We start from the raw sequence: 19460 nt of genomic DNA on the forward strand, positions 1-19460 counted from the left end.
TCTTGCCACTCTACCATAAAGGCCAGATTTGTGCAGTGTACGACTGATGGTTGCCCTATGGACAGACTCTCCCACCTCAGCTGTAGTTCATCCAGAGTGATCATGGGCCTCATCTCTAATCAGTCTTCTCCTTGTCTGAGCTGAAAGTTTAGAGGGACGTCCAGGTCTTGGTAGATTTGCAGTGGTCTGATACTCCTTCCATTTCAAAATGATCACTTGCACAGTGCTCCTTGGGATGTTTAAAGCTTGGGAAATCTTTTTGTATCCAAATCCAGCTTTAAACTTCTCCAGAACAGTATTACGGACCTGCCTGGTGTGTTCCTTGGTCTTCATGATACTCTCTGCGCTTTCAACAGAACCCTGAGACTATCACAGAGTAGGTGCATTTATACAGAGACTTGATTACACACAGGTGGATTCTATTTATCACCATCAGTCATTTAGGACAACATTGGATCATTCAGGGATCCTCGCTGAACTTCTGGAGTGAGTTTGCTGCACTTAAAGTAAAAGGGGCCGAATAATTTTGCACGCACCACTTTTCAGTTTTTTATTTGCTAAAAAAGTTTAAAATATCCAATAGATTTCGTTCCACTTCACAATTGTGTCACACTTGTTGGTGATTCTTAGCAAAAAATGCAAATTTTATATCTTTATGTTTGAAGCCTGAAATGTGGCAAAAGGTTGAAAAGTTCAAGGGGGCCGAATACTTTCGCAAGGCACTGTATATACATATATATATATATATTACACACACATATCCCAATTTACAACTTAGAACTGGTTGAAGTACATTGTATATGATTTCAGACAAATTAAACAATTGTTCTTTGTTATTGTGGGGCTACAACTGTAAGCATTTGCCAAGCACGGGGCATCATATAGTCCCAGAAGAGGTTCAAAACCACTGGTGGTTTGTGACCATATATGCAAAGGTGTATTAAGGCCAGAAAGGTCTTGTGTCATCACATGCCAAGAAATAAAAGGTAACCATTCACTCAAAGCTGAGCACATCCAGATTCATTCAGCCTAGAGATCCATAACCCCCCTCCTTACAGTGTTCCTGTATTTTCAGGGGAGCATAAGGGGAGTTCAGCAAGGGAACCCTGTGCAAATCATGTTTTGGCTAGAAATGGAAGACATTTAAACAATCTTTCTGCTATGCTGAGCCTTTTTATAGCTTTGTATTTGCAAAGGTTATAGATGTGGTTTTATTCCTACCAAAAAAGGAAAAAAGTAGTGACAAAGGGGAGATTCTCTGTAGTTTTTAAATACAAAATTCAGATAGAGATCAGATATTAGAAAAACACAGGTACATTTTTATTTATTAACTATTCACAACAATAAAAAACACCACTATGTATCCAGAATGTGTATGCTAGTATGATCACACAGCTTGGTCACACCAACAGTCTACTGACACAAACCAGAAAATTTAGGATACAATTCTAATCCAACATCCTCCCAAGCCAAAAGGTAGGCAGAGTTAATGTGCAAGATGAAAATCTCCACCACATGCGCCACCAAACTGACATTTATAAAGATGTGTTAAATCCATGATAGAAGTGATTTCCGCTGATGGTCAACTTATGTGGACAAAAAAACCCTGAACCCCTAAATTGTACAAAAAACAAAAATAAAAAAAAACACACATTGGCATTGTGCTGAGATTTATCACTTCACATGCCATTAGGACAACTATATTATAGCACCAGTTCCCCGCAAGGCCAATTTATTGTTCAATACTGTTTTGTTAGATACAGGCAATTCTGTACACAGGTCTTTTATTACCAAGCCAATATTTCCATAAATAAACCCACCCAATTAACACACTGAGTATGAACAGACGTTTTGTAAGATTTCTCAGGAGAAAGTTGGCTCTGCATGATTGCCCAATAAAGCAGGTGGTGCACGTGGGCTCTGGCGGGGAGCTGGCCGGACAAGAGGTGGAGGACGAGCTTGGAGAAGACGCCCTGGCTGGAGTGGAGGTGGCTGACGATGCAGTATAGGAGCAGAGGGAATTGTTGGTCTTAGCAATGGGGGTGGGAGGGAGATGGTGGCAGCCGTAGCAGTTGTAGAAGCGGTTGAAGTAGTTGTTACTGTCTGGGAGGAGGCAGAAACAGATGTGATTTGCACCTGTAAGAGGAGAAGAGGATGAAAATTTAGTGTGCTTCCATTGTCACATTAGGCATTTTATGTGTCAAAATAAAAGTGCAAAAAAAGAAAAAACAAGAGACCCGAACTTAGGCAATGTGTCAAAATTAAAAGTGCAGAGGCAAAAAATTAATTGGAAACTGCTGTCTAGAGCAAAGGTCCATGTTGTCTTATTATTTAAGTGAGACAAACACAGTAAAAAAAAGGTATCCATACCCCTATGGCATTATCCAAAAACTGAACTAAACTGGTAGCAGTAGGGGTTATCCCGGACTGGCCTATAGTTTTCTGGTTTGCCAGTGTCCAATTCCCTGGCAGGCAGTCATATAACACAAGGGTTAAAGACTACCCATGTCTCCCAAAAGAACAGAAAGAAATGAAGGTTGCTTTTGCAAATGTGGTATAAAATATATGCCTGCACTATGGTCCTGGCTTTGTCACTGACCAGATCATGTACAGTATGTAAGAAAAGGAACACCCCCTCTTTAAAATAATCACATTTGTTACTTTGCAGCCTAAAATGAAGACAGACAAAGTTTTTGTTTTATCCAGCTGTATTTACTAGTGCAACTGATAACATTAAGGCTGGTTTCACACCTATGCGAATTGGATGCAGAGGTTTCTAGCATCCAATTTGCATTATCAGGAGAATGCGACTGGCTCTCTATGGAGCCGGTTCACATATCTCTGCAGCAGGTCCGGTGCATTTTGCACAAAAAAACGTGCTTTTTGTGGCCCGTTTCAGCCCATAATTAGGGCTGAAATGGTGACCGAGCACGCATCGGACCCCTGCTGTGCAATGGATGCGGTGATGGTGTGAACTAGACATGTGCACACTGAAATATTTTGTTTTGGAATTTTGTTTTCACCCGAAAAATACATTTAGTTACTCCCAAAATTTGTTTTTATTTATTTTGTTTTTCGTTAAAAATTGCATTCGTCCGAAAATCCAAATGAATTAAGGTTGAATCTGTCATTGAAGGCTTATGGTGTCTGTCGAATATTCAAAGAAGATTTGACAGAGCAGCTAAACTGTATAGATTAGCTGCTCCATCGAATCGTCTTAGAACTTTCGACAGACACCATAAGCAAAAGATTCAACATGTTTTTCGCTGCTTTGTCGAATCTTTGTCGTTCATGTTGAAGGTATATAGTTCAAACAGAAAATGGACTGGTGATAGTGATCACTGATCAGACAGGTAACAAGATAGGGTATATAGAATCTATACAGAATCTCAATCTATAATATAGAATCTATAATAATACCCCCCCCCCCCCCCAACACGGGCAGCCTCTGAGGCTATCACAACACTAGTATCACTATCAAGTTCACAACACTAACACAATAGCAGCAGATTATTATAAAAAAGTTAAGTTGAACTGTAGCTTGCTTCACTATTGTTCTGCTGCTGTGCTTATGCTCAATTGCTAAATAATTCAGGTTCTCTGACAAACGGACCAGCTAAGATTCTGATTCACTGAAATGATTCAGTGTGTGTGTCTCTCTCTGCTAGCAATCGTAAGTGAATGTAAGTTGGCTGTACGTGTGTACTTAGTTCTAGCTATTTTACTGCTCCTCCTCTTTGGTTACAATCAGCCAATAACATTCATCATTTTTATTTTACTTCCCCCACCCAATTCCAGCAGTGATCTTTTCTCTCTCTGTCTAATCTTTTCTCTCAATGTAGAATAATCCTGGACTAATAGAGGTAAGGTTAGGCACATTCGACCACAGGTACAATAGACACAGATTGTTATTGTCAGCGTCATGTCGAATCTCCTATCTATATCCAACTGTTGTCACAATGAAAACGAAAATAAAGCGTTTATGTTGGATCTTTCGTTTTTCAGATTCTGCACTTTTATCGTTTGTTAAAACGATAACGAAAATACCTGAAATTCGGACGAAAACTAATGCACATGTCTAGTGTGAACCCAGCCTCAAATGAAAGCTATGACACCATATCAGCGATTCTGTTTTTGATTTATTTTTTCTTAGTAGGAAAAATGATCATCCCCATTATGTCAGTATTTTGTTGTACCCCGTTTTGCTTTAATTACAGCCTTTAGTCTGTTGGCAAGTGTCTCTGCTAACTTCACACATCTAGACTTTGAAATATTTGGCCACTCTTCTTTGCAGAACTGCTCAGGTTCAGTTAAATTTGATGGTGACCATTTGTGGACTACAGTCTTCAAGTCATTCCACAGGTTTTAAATGCGGTTTAAGTCTGGGCTCTGACTAGCCCATGAAAGTATATTCACTTCTCTCTCTTTCAACCAGTGTGTGGTCATTTTTGCTGTGCGATTTGGGTCATTGCCATGTTGAAAGGTAAACCTTCTTCCCATTGATAACTTTCTAGCAGAGGGCAGCAGACTTTCCTCAAGATTTAGTTTTTTTGCCCGATCCATTTTTCTTCTATCCTGACAAGTGCTCCAGTCCCTGTTGCAGCGAAACACCCCCAAAGCAGGATATTACCCCCTCCATGCCTGAGGAGCTTTATGTTTAAGCCCGTAGGCCTGAATTACCAATTGACCCAACTGGCAATGGAAGAGGGTGTTCTGTAGTGCCCAAAACTAAACTCAGCAAGGCTGGAAACGATGCCAGGGTTTGAGTGTAGCAGAGGAAGAGGGGAAGTTTGGTTCTATTTGTCATGATCATCAGATATTTTTCTGTATCTGCAGTGTTTTTAACCACTTAGCGACCCTATAGTAGTTTTACTGCTACAGGGTGGCAGCTGTGCGCAGGATATTAAATATATATTTTTTTTTTTATACACACGCGCGCGCACACACACACGCGCGCGCGCACACACACTGATATGTTTTATAGCAGAAAGAAACTTTTTTTTATTTATTTTTTTTAGTGTAAAAAATAAACAAACAGAGGTGATCAAATACCACAAGAAAGAAAGCTCTATTTGTGGGAAGAACAAGACATACATTTTTCTTTGGGTACAGTTTTGCACAACCACACAATTGTCATTTAAAGTAACGCAGTGCTGCGTATCACAAAAAATCGGCCTGGTCATGAAGGGGGTAAATCTTCCAGTGATCAAGTGGTTATAGAGATCAACGCAGGAAAATGCTCATGTATTGGACAGATGTACCAACTTTTTTTTTGTGCCCAGCCTTACTTTAAATGACTTCTATAAAAGCTTTGTAAACATTTAATAAATAGTGCAGAAATTTACAAAGCATGCTGGGCTTTTTATTAGGAAAACCTAGCACAGCGAGGTTAATAATGTAATCTCTCACCTCATCATCTTCTTCACTGCTCATCTGGGAGGAAGCAGTGCTCTTACTGGTGGAATCACCACAAGCTGCAGATGAATCCACTCCCTGCTCTGCTTCCCACTCCTGAACTACTTCATCCAAGTTAAAACGTCTACGATAACCAATAAAAAAGGTCTTCACTTGTGAAGGCGTCTTATTTGCAAGAACTTCTGCGATGGCCTCAAAATCTTTCCCATATTTCCTGAAAGCTGAAAGGAAAACAGCAAAACTGTTTTAGCCTAGCACCGTATGTCCATTTGTTGTATTCCCACCTCTCACACAGTTACAAGTGCAGGTACCAAATGCCATCTCACCTTGAACAGCCAGCAATTGCTCATCTGTAGTCCACCGTGAATTAAGCTTAATATTCAGCTAAAGAAAAAGCAACAGAATAAACTGTTTAAAAAAACTTTAACAGGACACAGGCATAAAAAGACGACAGGCCTCATTTGTCACAGCAACAAACCAGATTCATGCATGCTACCAGAGCTGCATGAGAGAGATGCGGTAGAATCGGAGTTGTTGCTTTGGGTAACAAAGGTAGTTTTCCTTTCGGTAAAATAAAGTCCTATAGCAATGGTGTCCAAACCACGGCCCTTTGCTTGCCTTTAGACAACTTTCACACCAGCGCATTTCGTCCGCTAGCGGGGAGCGCTTTTACCCCGCGCTAGTGGCCGAGAAAGAGTTAAAACCACCCGCAATACGCCACAATAGTGGAGTTTTGCCGGCAGTATTGCAGCACTGCCCCATTGATTTCAATGGGGAGCAGCAGTGGTGGAGCGGTAAACACACCGCTCCAAAGAAGCTGCTGGCAGGACTTTTCCCGACGTCCTGCCAGCGCACCACTCCAGTGTGAAAGCCCTTGGGCTTTCCCACTTGAGACAATGGAGCAGCAGTTTAAGGGCGGATTGCAGGCGCTATTTCTAACGCTACAGCGCCTGCAAAACGCCCTCGGTGTGAAAGGGGCCTTATCTAGGCCTCAAGGCACTATTCCTCCCACTGACAATAAGAGGGCACCATTGATTCCAATGGTACCAGCAATAGAGCACAACTCCTCCCATTAATATAAACAACTGGGCACTATTCCTCCCACTAATACCAATGATGTGGCACTATTCCTCTTTTTACTTAATACAGGCACTGTCTTTTTTTTTTTTTTTTTTTTTTTTTTTTTAACTCCCATTGACACTGCAGCATTTTCTACTTCCACTGGCCACCTTGGCCCCCTAGAGTCTGAAGGACAGAAAAACAGGCCCTTTGTTTAGAAATGTTTGGCGACCCCTGGTGTATAGTGACCCAGAAATCGGTCCAGGCAGTTAGACTTAATAGCTTTGATTAGTAGTTATGAATTGTTGCATACCATTTTAATTTACATCAGACACTCAATGAGTACAGTGAGGTTAATCTTACCTCCTGAGGCCTCAAATCATTAATCCCTCCACTGAGTATTCCCCTCAAGCCACTGTTTGTCTGTTTAATGTTTTGTACCTGAAAAGGCAAAACAAAAATTAAAATATATAAAAAATATATATATTTTTTTATTACACACACTCACACACATACAGGTGCATCTAAAAAAAAATGAATATCAAAAAGTGAAACTCGTATTTTATAAAGATGCGTTACACACAGAGTGATATATTTCAAACGAAAAAAACAAAAAAAAGAGGGCGCACCAGCCTTGTGCATTATCCTTTGATACATTTATTCAAAAAACATGATTAAAAACTACTCACAAAAAGGTAGAAAGAAAATCACGCTTATATAATATCATATATTTCAAGCATGTCTTTCTTCGTGAAAAGCTAAAATCCTGCATCTCAGAAAATGCGATTATTACATAAGACACGCAAAAAAAAAAAAGAAATTAAAAAAAAAAAAAAAAAAAAAAAAAAAGAAGAAGGGATATTTAATACAGAAATGCTGGCTTACTCAAAAGTATGGCCATGTACAGTATAGTATGCACTCAATACTTGGTCAGGGCTCCTTTTGCATGATTTACTGCATCAATGTGGCGTGACATGACGACGATCAGCCTGTGGCACTGCTGAGGCGTCATAGAAGCCCAGGTTTCTTTGATGGTGGCTTTCAGCTTATCTGCATTGTTGCGTCTGGTGTCTCATCTTCCTCTTGACAATACCCTACAGATTTTCTATGGGGTTTGGGTCAGGCGAGTTTGCTGGCCAATCAAGCACAGTGATGTCATGATCATTAAACCAGGTATTGGTACTTTTGGCAGTGTGGGCAGGTGACAGGTCCTGCTGGAAAATAAAACCACCATCTCCATAAAGCTGGTCAGCAGAAGGAAGCATGAAGTGCTCTAGAATTTCCTGGTAGAGGGCTGCGCTGAATTTGGACTTTATAAAACACAGTGGACCAACACCAGCAGGTGACATGGCTCCCCAAATCATTACTGACTGAAAACTTTACACTGGAAGTCATACAACTTGGATTCTGTGCCTCTCCACTCTTCCTCCAGACACTGGGATCTTGATTTCCTAATGAAATGCAACATTTTCCACAGTCAGTGATGATTTGGGGAGCCATGTCAACTGCTGGTGTTGGTCCACTGTGTTTTACCAAGTCCAAAGTCAGTGCAGCCGCAGCCATCTCGGCACCAAGCTCATTATTGATTGCTAAAGGCAAGCGATACATGGTCAGCACTGCCGATAGTGCCCATCGCCTGTAAATGCAATATTTATCTCTTAATAAATTGAGTTTTTAAAACGAAGAACACTAGGGCACGTGCCCTCTCTTCCCGTTTATGAAATGGGGTACTTGGGAGATTCCTTCAGCTAACCATCCACTCTTGTGATGATTGGGAAGCAGGGAGGACTCGGAAGGAGTAGCTACATCCCCAAAGAGGGAAAAACTGCGTGATATGAGCTACTGGTAAAGCAGGGGTCATGTCGGGGAGGTGAGAGGTCATTCTGATGGGTGGTGGATTCACCATCTTATACATGTCAAAGCAGTGATTAAAGTGGAGTGAAGGTGGATATCATCTAGGAGCCAATTAAACATTTTTTGTACCTTTGGATATACATTGGATTTAGAGACAATATATCACTTAAGATTTTTTTGGATACACAATTTTTGTTTATATATTTTGGGACGTTTTGTATAACACTTATTTGAGATTATGAGAGTTGCCCTACAATAATTGTGGATAATACTTTTCAGTAAACCTCTAATTCTGTATTAAAAATCCTTTTTTTTGTATTGGTCTTATGTAGCATTTTCATTTTCTGAGATAGAGAATTCTGGGTTTTCACTAGCTGTAAGCCATAATCATCAACATTAAAAGAAAGAAATGCTTGAAATATATCACTCTGTGTGCAACGCATTTATATAAAATATATGAGTTTAACTTTTTTAAATTACTGAAATAAATTAACTTGTTGATAATATTCAAATTTTATAGGATGCACCTGTATATATAGTAAAGCTTATTTGTTCTAGATTGTCACAATACTCTGAGCCAGGATAAGGTTAGAAGATTGGTGGCTGTGGTTCCACTGTTTGTTTACATCCAGCGTCACAAATCTTCACGGTCGTGGCTGCACCTGCCCAATACAGCCCCATAGCCCTCTATGGGATGGTCTATGAACACCTTCAGCCTTAGGACATTGCCCTATAGAAGGCTATATGGCACCAATGTGCTGAGGCAGCAAGGACAGTGAAAACTGGCAGTGCTAGATGCAACAAGCAGCAGCCATGGCCTTTTAAATCAAGGTAAATATACCTGTATGTTGGGAAAAGTTGGGTTAGGTCAGGAGCAGAAAATATACACAAAATTCACTATGTGACCATGTCTAGCAGCTCTGGGTCCTGGACTTGAAACCCACAGAGGATACTAACACCATGACATGTGCATGTTTTCTCCATGGGCGAGCATCGATTTTCATCAAAGTGGTGGACAAGAGTTTTTTGTAAAGTTCAGATACGATACTTTGAACGCTAAAATGCTGCATATGGTGGTGCTTTGTAAATACAAAAAAAAAAAAAAATGAACTAAAGGAAAATCTTGTAAAATGTTTAAAGTGTTACTAAACCCACAACAGCAAAATCAGTCTGTATATGCTGTAAAGCATGCTTTTTATACACACTGTGGAACCTAAGGGGTTAATCCTCCACATTGTGTAAAAAGGCTTTTTGATCCTGTCTTCTGATCCTCTCCAATTCATCTGCTGATAAAACAGAGCCCTAGGAGGCACTCTGCACATGCTCAGTTTGGTGTGTATTGCTAGAGTTTTCTTTTTGGAGGGGGGGGGGGGGTGCATGTGGTCAGCACAGGGCCAATCAACACTGCTCAGACAAAGTCAGGGGTCATGAATCCTCATAGGACAGTCAAAGGAGAATGAAAAAGCCTCCTAAAAGCTTTAACCAGTGCTCGGCCAAACACTGACAGAAGTCACAAGACTGTTTTATACGGACGATGAGAAAAGGTATTTAGCAGTTTAAATTTACTAAAAAAATTGCATTTCCATGTGAGAGACACAATATACACACACACACACATACATATATTTGGAATGCAGGGTCCTGGGTTTAGTAACATTTTAACTGTTCTCTGTATGAAGGAAATTGTTGTACTAGGTTTCATACTTAAACAAAAAACTTCAAAACTATATCAATACCAAAAGTAGATCCAATATGCTGTGAGCACCTGTATTTAGGAGAAGAAAACATTCTATTCTGGTGGCAGTAGATATAAGGGCTTGTACATTTCTCACTGCCAATACCAAAAGGCAGTTTGTGTTTTAGATTTGACATTGCTCTCATCTTCCCCTACCTGCCGCTTCAGTGATACAAGCTGGGTATCCTGCTGGCACAGTGTAAGTGCTGGCATTTCAGAACTGGCACATACTGAAGCAATATCACCCTTGCTAAGGTGCATGCCTTTAGGAGGCCTCCTGCGGGATCTCCCAGGGTGATGGCGGTACGGAGAAATCAATGGTTCTTTTTTGACTGGTATAGGTTTTCCAGACTCTCCTGAAATGAGCTTGGGGGATTCCTAAAATGCATACCGTAGAAAAAAAAAAAATGAATAAAAAATAAATAGGAAGAAAAGGATGAAGAAAAAGCACAAACTAAGAAAAAATATTTATAAAAAAAAAAAAAAAATTATTAAAAGTGGTTGTAAAACCTAAACATTTTAGTACCTTACTGCATTCCTTGCGTTAAAGTAAAAAATGTTTAGGTTAATATATCTCCCCCATATATTTACCCGAGTCTTCAATCAATTCAGTGCAGTGCCTGCCTGTATCGGCCTTCTCCCTGCTCTCAAAGACTTGGCTGACAGCAGCAGGAGCCATTGGTTCCCTCTGCGGTCAGTCAAATCTTGTGTTGAGAGATGAAGAAATTGCCCATTGCTCAAGGAAACCCTAGCAACCTCTGGAGGCATAAAAAAATATATGCATACATATGCTGCACAGATCAACACTAAACAGGTTGTCGGCTGTTCAAATGCATTTTTTCCCTGTTTCAAGGTTAAATCTGTCAGGCTGGCTGGACACTTTAACTACAGGACAGTCCTGGAGACGATCCTTGATTTGGGCACTGTTGGATCTGTTTGACCACTTCAGGACTAGTGATTGCTTACACCTTGTAGCCCTCAACAACTTTTATAGTTTACCTCTTTGTGCCTATTCATTTGGTAATGCCATTTTAAAGCAGAACTCCAGATAAACATAGCACAAAAAGTCTGTTAAAACTTCAAACAAAAACTAAGTTTTGCTGCAATATTCACCTTCAATTCAGAGATTTCTCCCACAGTAACAAGCACCAGTACTCCAACATGATAAGTGCTCCCGATAGTTAAAATGGAATGTAAACGCGTGCATATATGTGTGTGTATAAAAAACAAAAAATAATAATTATATACATCTCCACACACACACACACACACACACACACACACACACACACACACCACTTCCCACCCAGCCTATGGTCAATTGACAGCTGGGCCTCTCATCAATCCAGGTGGACGTCATATGAGGTCCTCCTGGATCGCACCTTGGGCCAAGCTGCTGCATGATCTGTCACCAGCTGTGTCCACCAGACCACTGCCGGTACAATATGACCACTGTAACCAACAGGTCACATGACAGTTGTAAACAATGCATGGCTTCCTTTCAAGCCATCCATTGTGTACAATTGTGTTGTTAGCTGTGATTGGTTACAGTGATCACTGGGTGCACCAATAGTAGTGCCAGAACTCCATTATTTGAAAGCGCTCTGTGACTAACACGAAGACAGTGCGGTGCCACTAGCAGAGCCCAGTGCCCATTCTGGGGGACCCCCGCAATCTCTGGCCCTATGTGGTCTAGGCACAGCCTCCAAAAAGTCAGTTCTGACAATTTGCCAATCTGGATTACTGAATAAAGAGCCAAGCTCAGCAACAAATAAGATGAAGCCTTGAATGAAAAAAAATAACAAAAAAAATAAAATAAAAACCCATCACATCTTGAGAAAGCGAAAAAGGCTACTAGAAAACAAAAAAGGTTTTTTTTTAGGGGCTTTTTGTTTCCCAGTATCCAACCCATCCTGAAGGAGGCAGTATAACCCAATCATACCATAATGAATACTGATCCCATGTCCCTTAAACTATACAGAAATTAAATTTTTGTTTGTAGATTTAATCTTTTTTTTTTAGGCAAGTTAAAGTGCAAGTTCATCTTTTCTCAAAAAATGAAAGGGTGAACAATGTTCACCCTCACCCCGATTCACACTTCACTTACCTCAGTGGGTCTTTAGCTTTCTCTGCCCACGGAGCCAATGCAGGGGCCCAGGTATTTGAAAGCCATGATCTTCTTCTGGGATGGATCAGAGTGATTCTGCGTTGACCAAGCTATATTGCTCTAATCCGGCAGTGTGTCCATAAAGAAAGAAGGTGAAGAAGACCTCAGCTTTCAAATACCTGGGTCCCTGCAACAGAACCCACTCTGTCTCATGCTTGCAGACCAGGATTTTGGCTATCAGACGTCCCCAGTGAGGTGTACACAAAGTATAGGGTATAAAGCGTCATTTCAGTACTCCAAGAAATGTTTAACCACTTCAGCCCCGGAAGGATTTGCCCCCTTCATTACCAGGCCAGTTTTTGCGACACGGCACTGCATTGCTTTAACTGACAATTGCGCGGTCATGCAATGCTGTACCCAAACAAAATTGATGTGCTTTTTTACCGCACAAATAGAGCTTTCTTTTGGTGGTATTTGATCACCTTTGCAGTTTTTATTTTTTTGCGCTATAAACAGAGCATCAATTTTAATAAAAAACAAACTTTTTTAATTTACTTTTTGGTACAATACATGTCCCAAAACAAATATATATAAAAAAAATAAAAAAAAAAAGTATCAGTTTAGGCCGAATTATATATATATATATATATATATATATATATTTCTACATATTTTTGGTAGAAAATAAAATTCGTAATAGGCGTTTATTGATAACTTTTGCGCAAACCTATCGTGACTACAAAATTATGGGATAGATTTAGGGACTTTTTTTTTATTGTTTTTACTAGTAATGGCAGTGATCTGCGATTTTCAGCAGGACTGTGACACTGCGGTGGATAAATCTGACCCAAAACTTTTTGGGGACCATTAACATGACATTATTACATTGATCAGTGCTATAAAAATGCACTGATCAATGTAAAAATAACACTGGTAGGCAAGGGGTTAACAGGGGAGATCAAGGGGTCAAGTTTGTTCCCTGGATGTGTTTTAACTGTGGAGGGGGGGGGGGGGGGGCTGGCTGACTGGGACATGACAGATCACTGTTCCCGATCACTGGGAACAGAAGATCTCCAACATGTCCCCTGGGATCCGCCTTGTTTACACTGGCAGATCCCCGTTCTGCCTCTCTACTAGGCCATCACAGGTCGCCAGGACATCAAATCAGCTCGACCCGCGGGCTCGCTTCCGCATCGGCACACGCCCAGAACTGTGCCAACTGTTGTACAGGTACAATTCGTACAGCGATGCCAACCTGCCGTAGTATATCTGCGTGAGCTGGTCAGCTAGTGGTTAATACACATTTGCTTCTCAAGTGCTAAAAACAAGTCACAATTTATTCTTTAAACTTTTTTTTTTTTTACATGAAAGTGGTTGTAAAGGCTCAAGTTTTTTTCAGCTTCATGCATTCTATGTGCAGCAGCCTCCCCAGCGCCCCTTCCCCCAATACTTACTTGGGCCCGATCTTGCGCCAGTGAAGTGCACGAGAGCCTCGGCTCTCTGGGAATCTCCCTCCTCATTGGCTGAGATAGCAGTGGGAGCCATTGGCTCCCAATACTATCAATCATAGAAAGTGTGGACAGAGGGGAGACAAAGGGGGTGGGGCCAAGCCGTGGCTCTGTGAATGGACACACAGAGCTGCGGCTCATGAACAAGCCTGCTTGAGTGTCCCCATAGCAAGCTGCTTGCTCTGGAGGGCACTTGGCCGGAGGGAGGATCGGGCTGCTCTGGGAAAAACTGCACAAAACAGGTATGACATGTTTGTCATAGAGAAAGCCTTTAATATCACTTTAAATATACACAAAACTGGGTACATATAAAACAATTAGTAATACTATACTTGCTTGTCTCACCTCTTTCTTGGGGCCATTAGCATCTACCTCTGAGTCAACGATCTTGGGCAGTTCATCTACATCTTCAAGACTACAAGCAGTAAAAGAGCTGGACTCATTAAAATAATCGCATGCCTTGACAACCCCAAACCAAGCAGATTACTCTAAATATTCTGACAGATGATCTCCTACTTTATTACATCAGACAGTTTCCACTCTATTTCCCTTTCATTTTCTAATGTCTGTACTCCCCACAAGTTATTATTCTCACCCATTTTCCTTTTTGCTTTGCAGTCGCCGAGCTTGCCTATCCATCACACTTGTTTTGCTTCGTGACTTCTTCCAGAAATAATAATGTTTCACCAGGCTAGTAATTGGTTTATCTGGAAGCTGGGGAGAAAAATGGTAGATGGTCCATTATGCCATGCATATATACATATCTCCCAAAATAACAAATTAAACAGCTATGACTAGTAACCAAATACTGCAAAAGCTAGTAGCAGTTAGTCCCACTCAGCTGGACTTGTTCTGTAAGGTTTAGGATATTTTAATGCTCATTTACTACGCAGCTTTGTTATTTATAATGGGTGCCAGAAAGATATCCCACGCAGGTAACTCCATGACCATAGAATGTGTCAAGGTAGATGCTAGTTGATCATAAACATGTTGAAAGATGTAAAATGTTTGTGGAAGCACCAAGTTCTATTTCCATAATCTAGACAACATGGTGCCACACGTCAAGATAAAATGAAGTACAAGCTTCAGTTGTACAAGAACATGCACAAAAACAAAGTTTATATGAGACAGAATAACAAATGACCCTCTTTGGACTGTGTGTTACATGTCCAGGAGGAAAGTGACTTGGACACTGATGTTTATAGGAAAGCTACCCACACAGATCAATATCTGCTTTTTGAGTCCCATCACTCATTGTACCACAAGTTATTAGAACTTTGGACCATTTGTTGCTATTATCTAAGCCCAGTGTTGTAAAGACAAAGAATACAGGCGTCTCAGAAATGCTTTGAATGTATATGGCTACCCAGACCAGGCTTTTGTTGAAACATCCAAAAGCTTACACAAGAACACACAAAAGTAATATAGTCGTCCATACGTGGCTGGGGTGTCAGAAAATGCACAAGGATTATTAAACATTGCATCCATGTGTTTTTTTTTTTTTTTGCCTAGCAACACTGTTGAGTCTTTTGGATTATGTAATTTCAGAAAACCCAACATCAAAACAGAAGTGACTGTATTATATGCAGTCCAAAATGTAGTGAGGGTAAGCTCTGCAGGTCAAGGCACTGCATTCTTCCCACGCCTTAAAGGCTAAGTATTATATATAATTAACACACACATACATATACATATATACACACACACACACACACACACACACACACACACACACACACACTATAATATATACATACATATACGTTATTTTTATTGAACCCACGATCAGAAATCAGCACACGCAATATAAGGCTCCGGGTAGACCTTGATTCCAGCTTGACTGCCTGTACCTTCAATACGGGGAAAAAAATTACAAAGCTGGAGGAAGATGTGACTGAACAACAAGGGTGCTCATGAGTGTCTTTGCAGTTCATGGAGAGCTACAGTGCATACGGAAATTATTCACAGCGCTTCACTTTTTGCCATGTTACAGCCTTATTCCAAAATGGATTAAATGCATTAAATTTTCCTCAAAATTTTACAAACTATACCCCATAATGGCAACTTGAAAGAAATTGGTTTAAAATCTTTGCAAATTAAAAAATAAATAAAATTCCATGTACATAAGTATTTACAGCCTTTGCTCAATACTTTGTTGAAGTACCTTTGGCACCAATTACAGCCTTAAGTCTTTTTGACTATGATGCTACAAGCTTGGAACACCTGTTTTTGAGCATTTTTTTTCCATTCTTCTTTGCAGGACCTCTCAAGCTCCATCAGGTTGGATGGGAAGTGTCGGTGCACAGCCATTTTCAGATCTCTCCAGAGATGTTCAATTGGGCGCAAGTCTGGGATGCTCAAGGACATTAACAGAGTTGTCCCGTAGCCACTCCATTGTTATCTTGGCTGTGTGCTTAGGATTGTTCTCCTGTTGGAAGACGAACCTTCGCAGCAGAGCGCTCTGGAGCAGGTTTTCAGGATCTCTGGACATTGTTGCATTCATCTTTCCCTCAATCCTGACTAATCTCCCAGTTCCTGCTGCTGAAAAACATCCTCACAGCATGATGCTGCCATCACCATGCTTCACTGTTGGTAGGAGATGAGCAGTGCCTGGTTTCCTCCAGACATGACGTTTGCCATTCAGGCCAAAGAATTCAATCTTCGTTTCACCCGACCAGAGATTTTTGTTTCTCATGGTCTGAGAATCTTTCAGGTGCCTTTTGGCAAACTCCAGGTGGGCTGTCATGTGCCTTTTACTGAGGAGTGGCTTTCTTCTGGCCACTCTTCCATACAGGCCTGATTGGTGGAGTGCTGCAGAGATGGTTGTTCTTCTGTAAGGTTCTCTTCTCTCCATAGAGAAACACTGGAGCTCTTTCAGAGTGCCCATCTGGTTTCTTGGTCAACTCCCTGACTAAGGCTCTTCTCCCCTGATCACTCAGTGATAGTCAGTAGATAATCAGTAGAAACAGGATGAACCTGAGCTCAAAATTTGGAGTGTAATGGCATAGACTGTAAATACTTATGGACATTTTTTATTTTTAATAAATTTGCAAAGATTTCAAGAAAACTTCTTTCATGTTGTCATTTTGGGGTATGGTTTGTAGAATTGAGTAAAATTATGAATTTAATCCATTTTGAAATTTTGAAATAAGGCTGTAACATAAAATGTGGAAAAAATGAAGCGATGTCATAACTTTCCGGATGCACTATACAAGACGGGACATTGCTATGAGATTTGTGAGTGAATGATGCATCTGTATGGCCCGAGACCCACACAGCCACTCTGTTTTTGAAAAGCAACAGTGAATGCGGGGAGAGCATCCCCCACTTACCATCATGGAAGGGGGGAATCGGGGAGGCAGACCTGAACACCCTAAACATGGGTATAACTTGTAACGTGTCAATGTTAATAACACCCAAAAAAGGGCTTGCAAAACGCAGTGCGATTGCCAGAATTGGATTGCATAAGTGTGAACACCCATGCAATCCGATTTCATTGCAGCAAACAAAAGGTGCATGCACCTTTTTCGCACAGCTGCGGTGCAATTTGAGCCACGGAAAAAGAATTTGGCTCAAAGTGCAATGCAAAGAATCACGTGCGATTTAAACAGTAGTACATCACATGCGGCTCCCCGCACTGCTCCTGAGTAAACCTAGACCAGTTATTTCAACAACAGTCTTTTTGATTATACAGTATGTGCATTTAACACAATTATAGGCATGTTATTTCCCTCCCTTGTGTAGATACAAAATAACCATAGGAATTCTGCTGGATTGGCCACCTCAGATGTGAGGTCTGCAGCCCCAGAGCTGCCATTCAGATGACACTATAGTATTCCCCTTCACTCCTCCCCTGACTGCTGCATAAGAAGGTGAAGGGAGGGGAGAAGAGTTAAGACAGCTCAGAGAGTAATTAGACACTGCCAAAAAGGGGGTGCTATGACATGCAAGGAGGGATGGAGCCATGGGAGGGCATTATCTTTTCTGAATTAGTCAAATTTGCTAGACTGCTTCTCAGCACACTGCTGTGTAGTTTGAAATGCTGAGGTATGCTCCCCACGTCCGTTAGAAAGAGCACACTGCCATTAACTATTCCTTCATGTCCTATCACATGTTCCAGTATGACCATCATCCATCTCTACTTCAGCAGTTCTCAGGATGCTGGATGGTATTATGCCACATGTCGTGTGTTGGGGACACTGCTATTGGCCAGCCTATATTACTGCAATGCACAACACATCTATTCTCACCACTGGATTGGGTGACAGAAAGGCTCTGCTCTATGAACCTTTCCAAGGCTTTGACATGTGCTGCAGACACCGAATTAAAAAAAAATAAAAAAAAAAAAATAAAAAGAAGGACAGAGGTTTGCCGTGAGAGTTCTTTATGGTGTAGTAGTTTGACATATGATTGGATGAAATATATGATGAGAAGGTAAACTGCAATGGTATACGCACATCTGTGAGGTTACCGAGCTCCCCAACGGGGTACCAGACAACCTGGAGTGAAAGCCTGCAGGGGAAAGGTCCTTGCACAGATTAAAAGGTGCTCGATGCTCAGTGGGGTGATCCCGATGATCCTACGCACTCCGTACTCAGGATTCTGGAGTGTTCACAGTAAGAGGTTTATGAGCCCCAAAAGATGGGAAAGTGGTGTCAGCAGAGACCCCGAACGTGAAGCTGAGAAATGTTGTTTAAAACACAGTCAACACAATTAGTGGCACTACACTGGCCGCGTCCTTGGGATGGTGCGTAAAACACTGATAAACAAAAAAATATATATGTAGATAAAACGTATGTGCATATATTTTATCTTACAATGGTTATCAAGGAGATTATTTTATTCTAAGAGATATATAGGTTATCTCTTAGAATAAAAGAATCTCCTTGATAACCATTGTAAGATAAAATATAAGCACACACATACATTTTATCTACATTTTTTTTTTTTTTTTTTTAATCAGTGTTTTATGCACCATCCCAAGTAAGTGGCCAGTGTAGGGCCACCAAATGCAGCGACAGTGTTTTATACTGAGCAATAAATATCAATTTAATGAAGAATCCATTTCTCAGCTTCTTTTCCTCTTCTTTTTTGGGCGCCTCTGTTGACCACTTTCTCATCTTTTTGGGGCTCATAAACCTTACTATAAATACATCAGCCCTCAAATTTTTAATTTGCCTGCTCATATTTTGCGAGTGGAAAATGATTGAGGATGAGCGTAGGCTGCCTCGAAGTGGGGGGGGGGGGCAAGCATTCTCCCAGCAAGCACCCAGGGGAAGAGAGGAGAGGAGAGGAAGAGGAGAGCTTGCCATATCATTACAGAGTGGGGATTGCCCGCTTAATACAGCTTTCATTTGAATTGCCGTCCGCTCGCAGTCACACACAGTCCCACCTCCTGACCTGGTGCCAATAATAGAAAGAACGCCGATTCAAAGCGGGTTCTGTCGGTCCCAGGTGCTGGGTCAGGAGGCGGGACTGTATGTGACCGGGAGCGCACAGCAATTCAAATAAAAGCTGTTGCGGTGGACAATCCCAGCTCTGATCATCTGGCCGCCCTCCATCTCTGCACAGGTCACGCTGCAATGGTGGGCACAGGTGGGGCTGCATTGATAAAGTTGTTGTTAATATTTTTGTAACTTAATTCTGCATAAAACATTCAAGTGTAATTTCATGAGATAAATTTATGAGGGCGTGTTTAAGGACAGAATTAGGGACGGGGCAGGGTAGGGGGTTGGGCGGGGCAACTGGTGGCGAGTAACCCTTAAGGCCTGGCTAGTAGCTC

At 41.1% G+C, this 19460-nt stretch overlaps 1 protein-coding gene across 2 annotated transcripts in view; it reads right to left on the reverse strand.

Annotated features, from left to right (window-relative positions):
* Positions 1-1298: 1298 nt before the first annotated feature.
* RCOR2 (REST corepressor 2) overlaps positions 1299-19460 on the reverse strand; it is a 52902-nt gene continuing 34740 nt past the window's right edge. Inside the window, exons 7-13 of one of the 2 annotated variants that reach the window (XM_077455757.1) lie at positions 14274-14392; positions 14024-14093; positions 10220-10441; positions 6838-6915; positions 5742-5799; positions 5410-5636; positions 1299-2136 (exon numbers count right to left, since the gene is read on the reverse strand). In XM_077455757.1, coding sequence (XP_077311883.1) covers positions 1864-2136; positions 5410-5636; positions 5742-5799; positions 6838-6915; positions 10220-10441; positions 14024-14093; positions 14274-14392 — 1047 coding nt within the window. In that variant the 3' untranslated portion in view covers positions 1299-1863. The remainder of the gene's footprint in view (positions 2137-5409; positions 5637-5741; positions 5800-6837; positions 6916-10219; positions 10442-14023; positions 14094-14273; positions 14393-19460) is intronic. The other variant, XM_077455758.1, reaches the window with a different exon arrangement.

Source organism: Lithobates pipiens, unplaced genomic scaffold (assembly GCF_037356315.1).
Source record: "Lithobates pipiens isolate NorthernLeopardFrog02 unplaced genomic scaffold, aLitPip1_a1.2 Scaffold_10, whole genome shotgun sequence".
Lineage (NCBI taxonomy): Eukaryota > Metazoa > Chordata > Amphibia > Anura > Ranidae > Lithobates > Lithobates pipiens.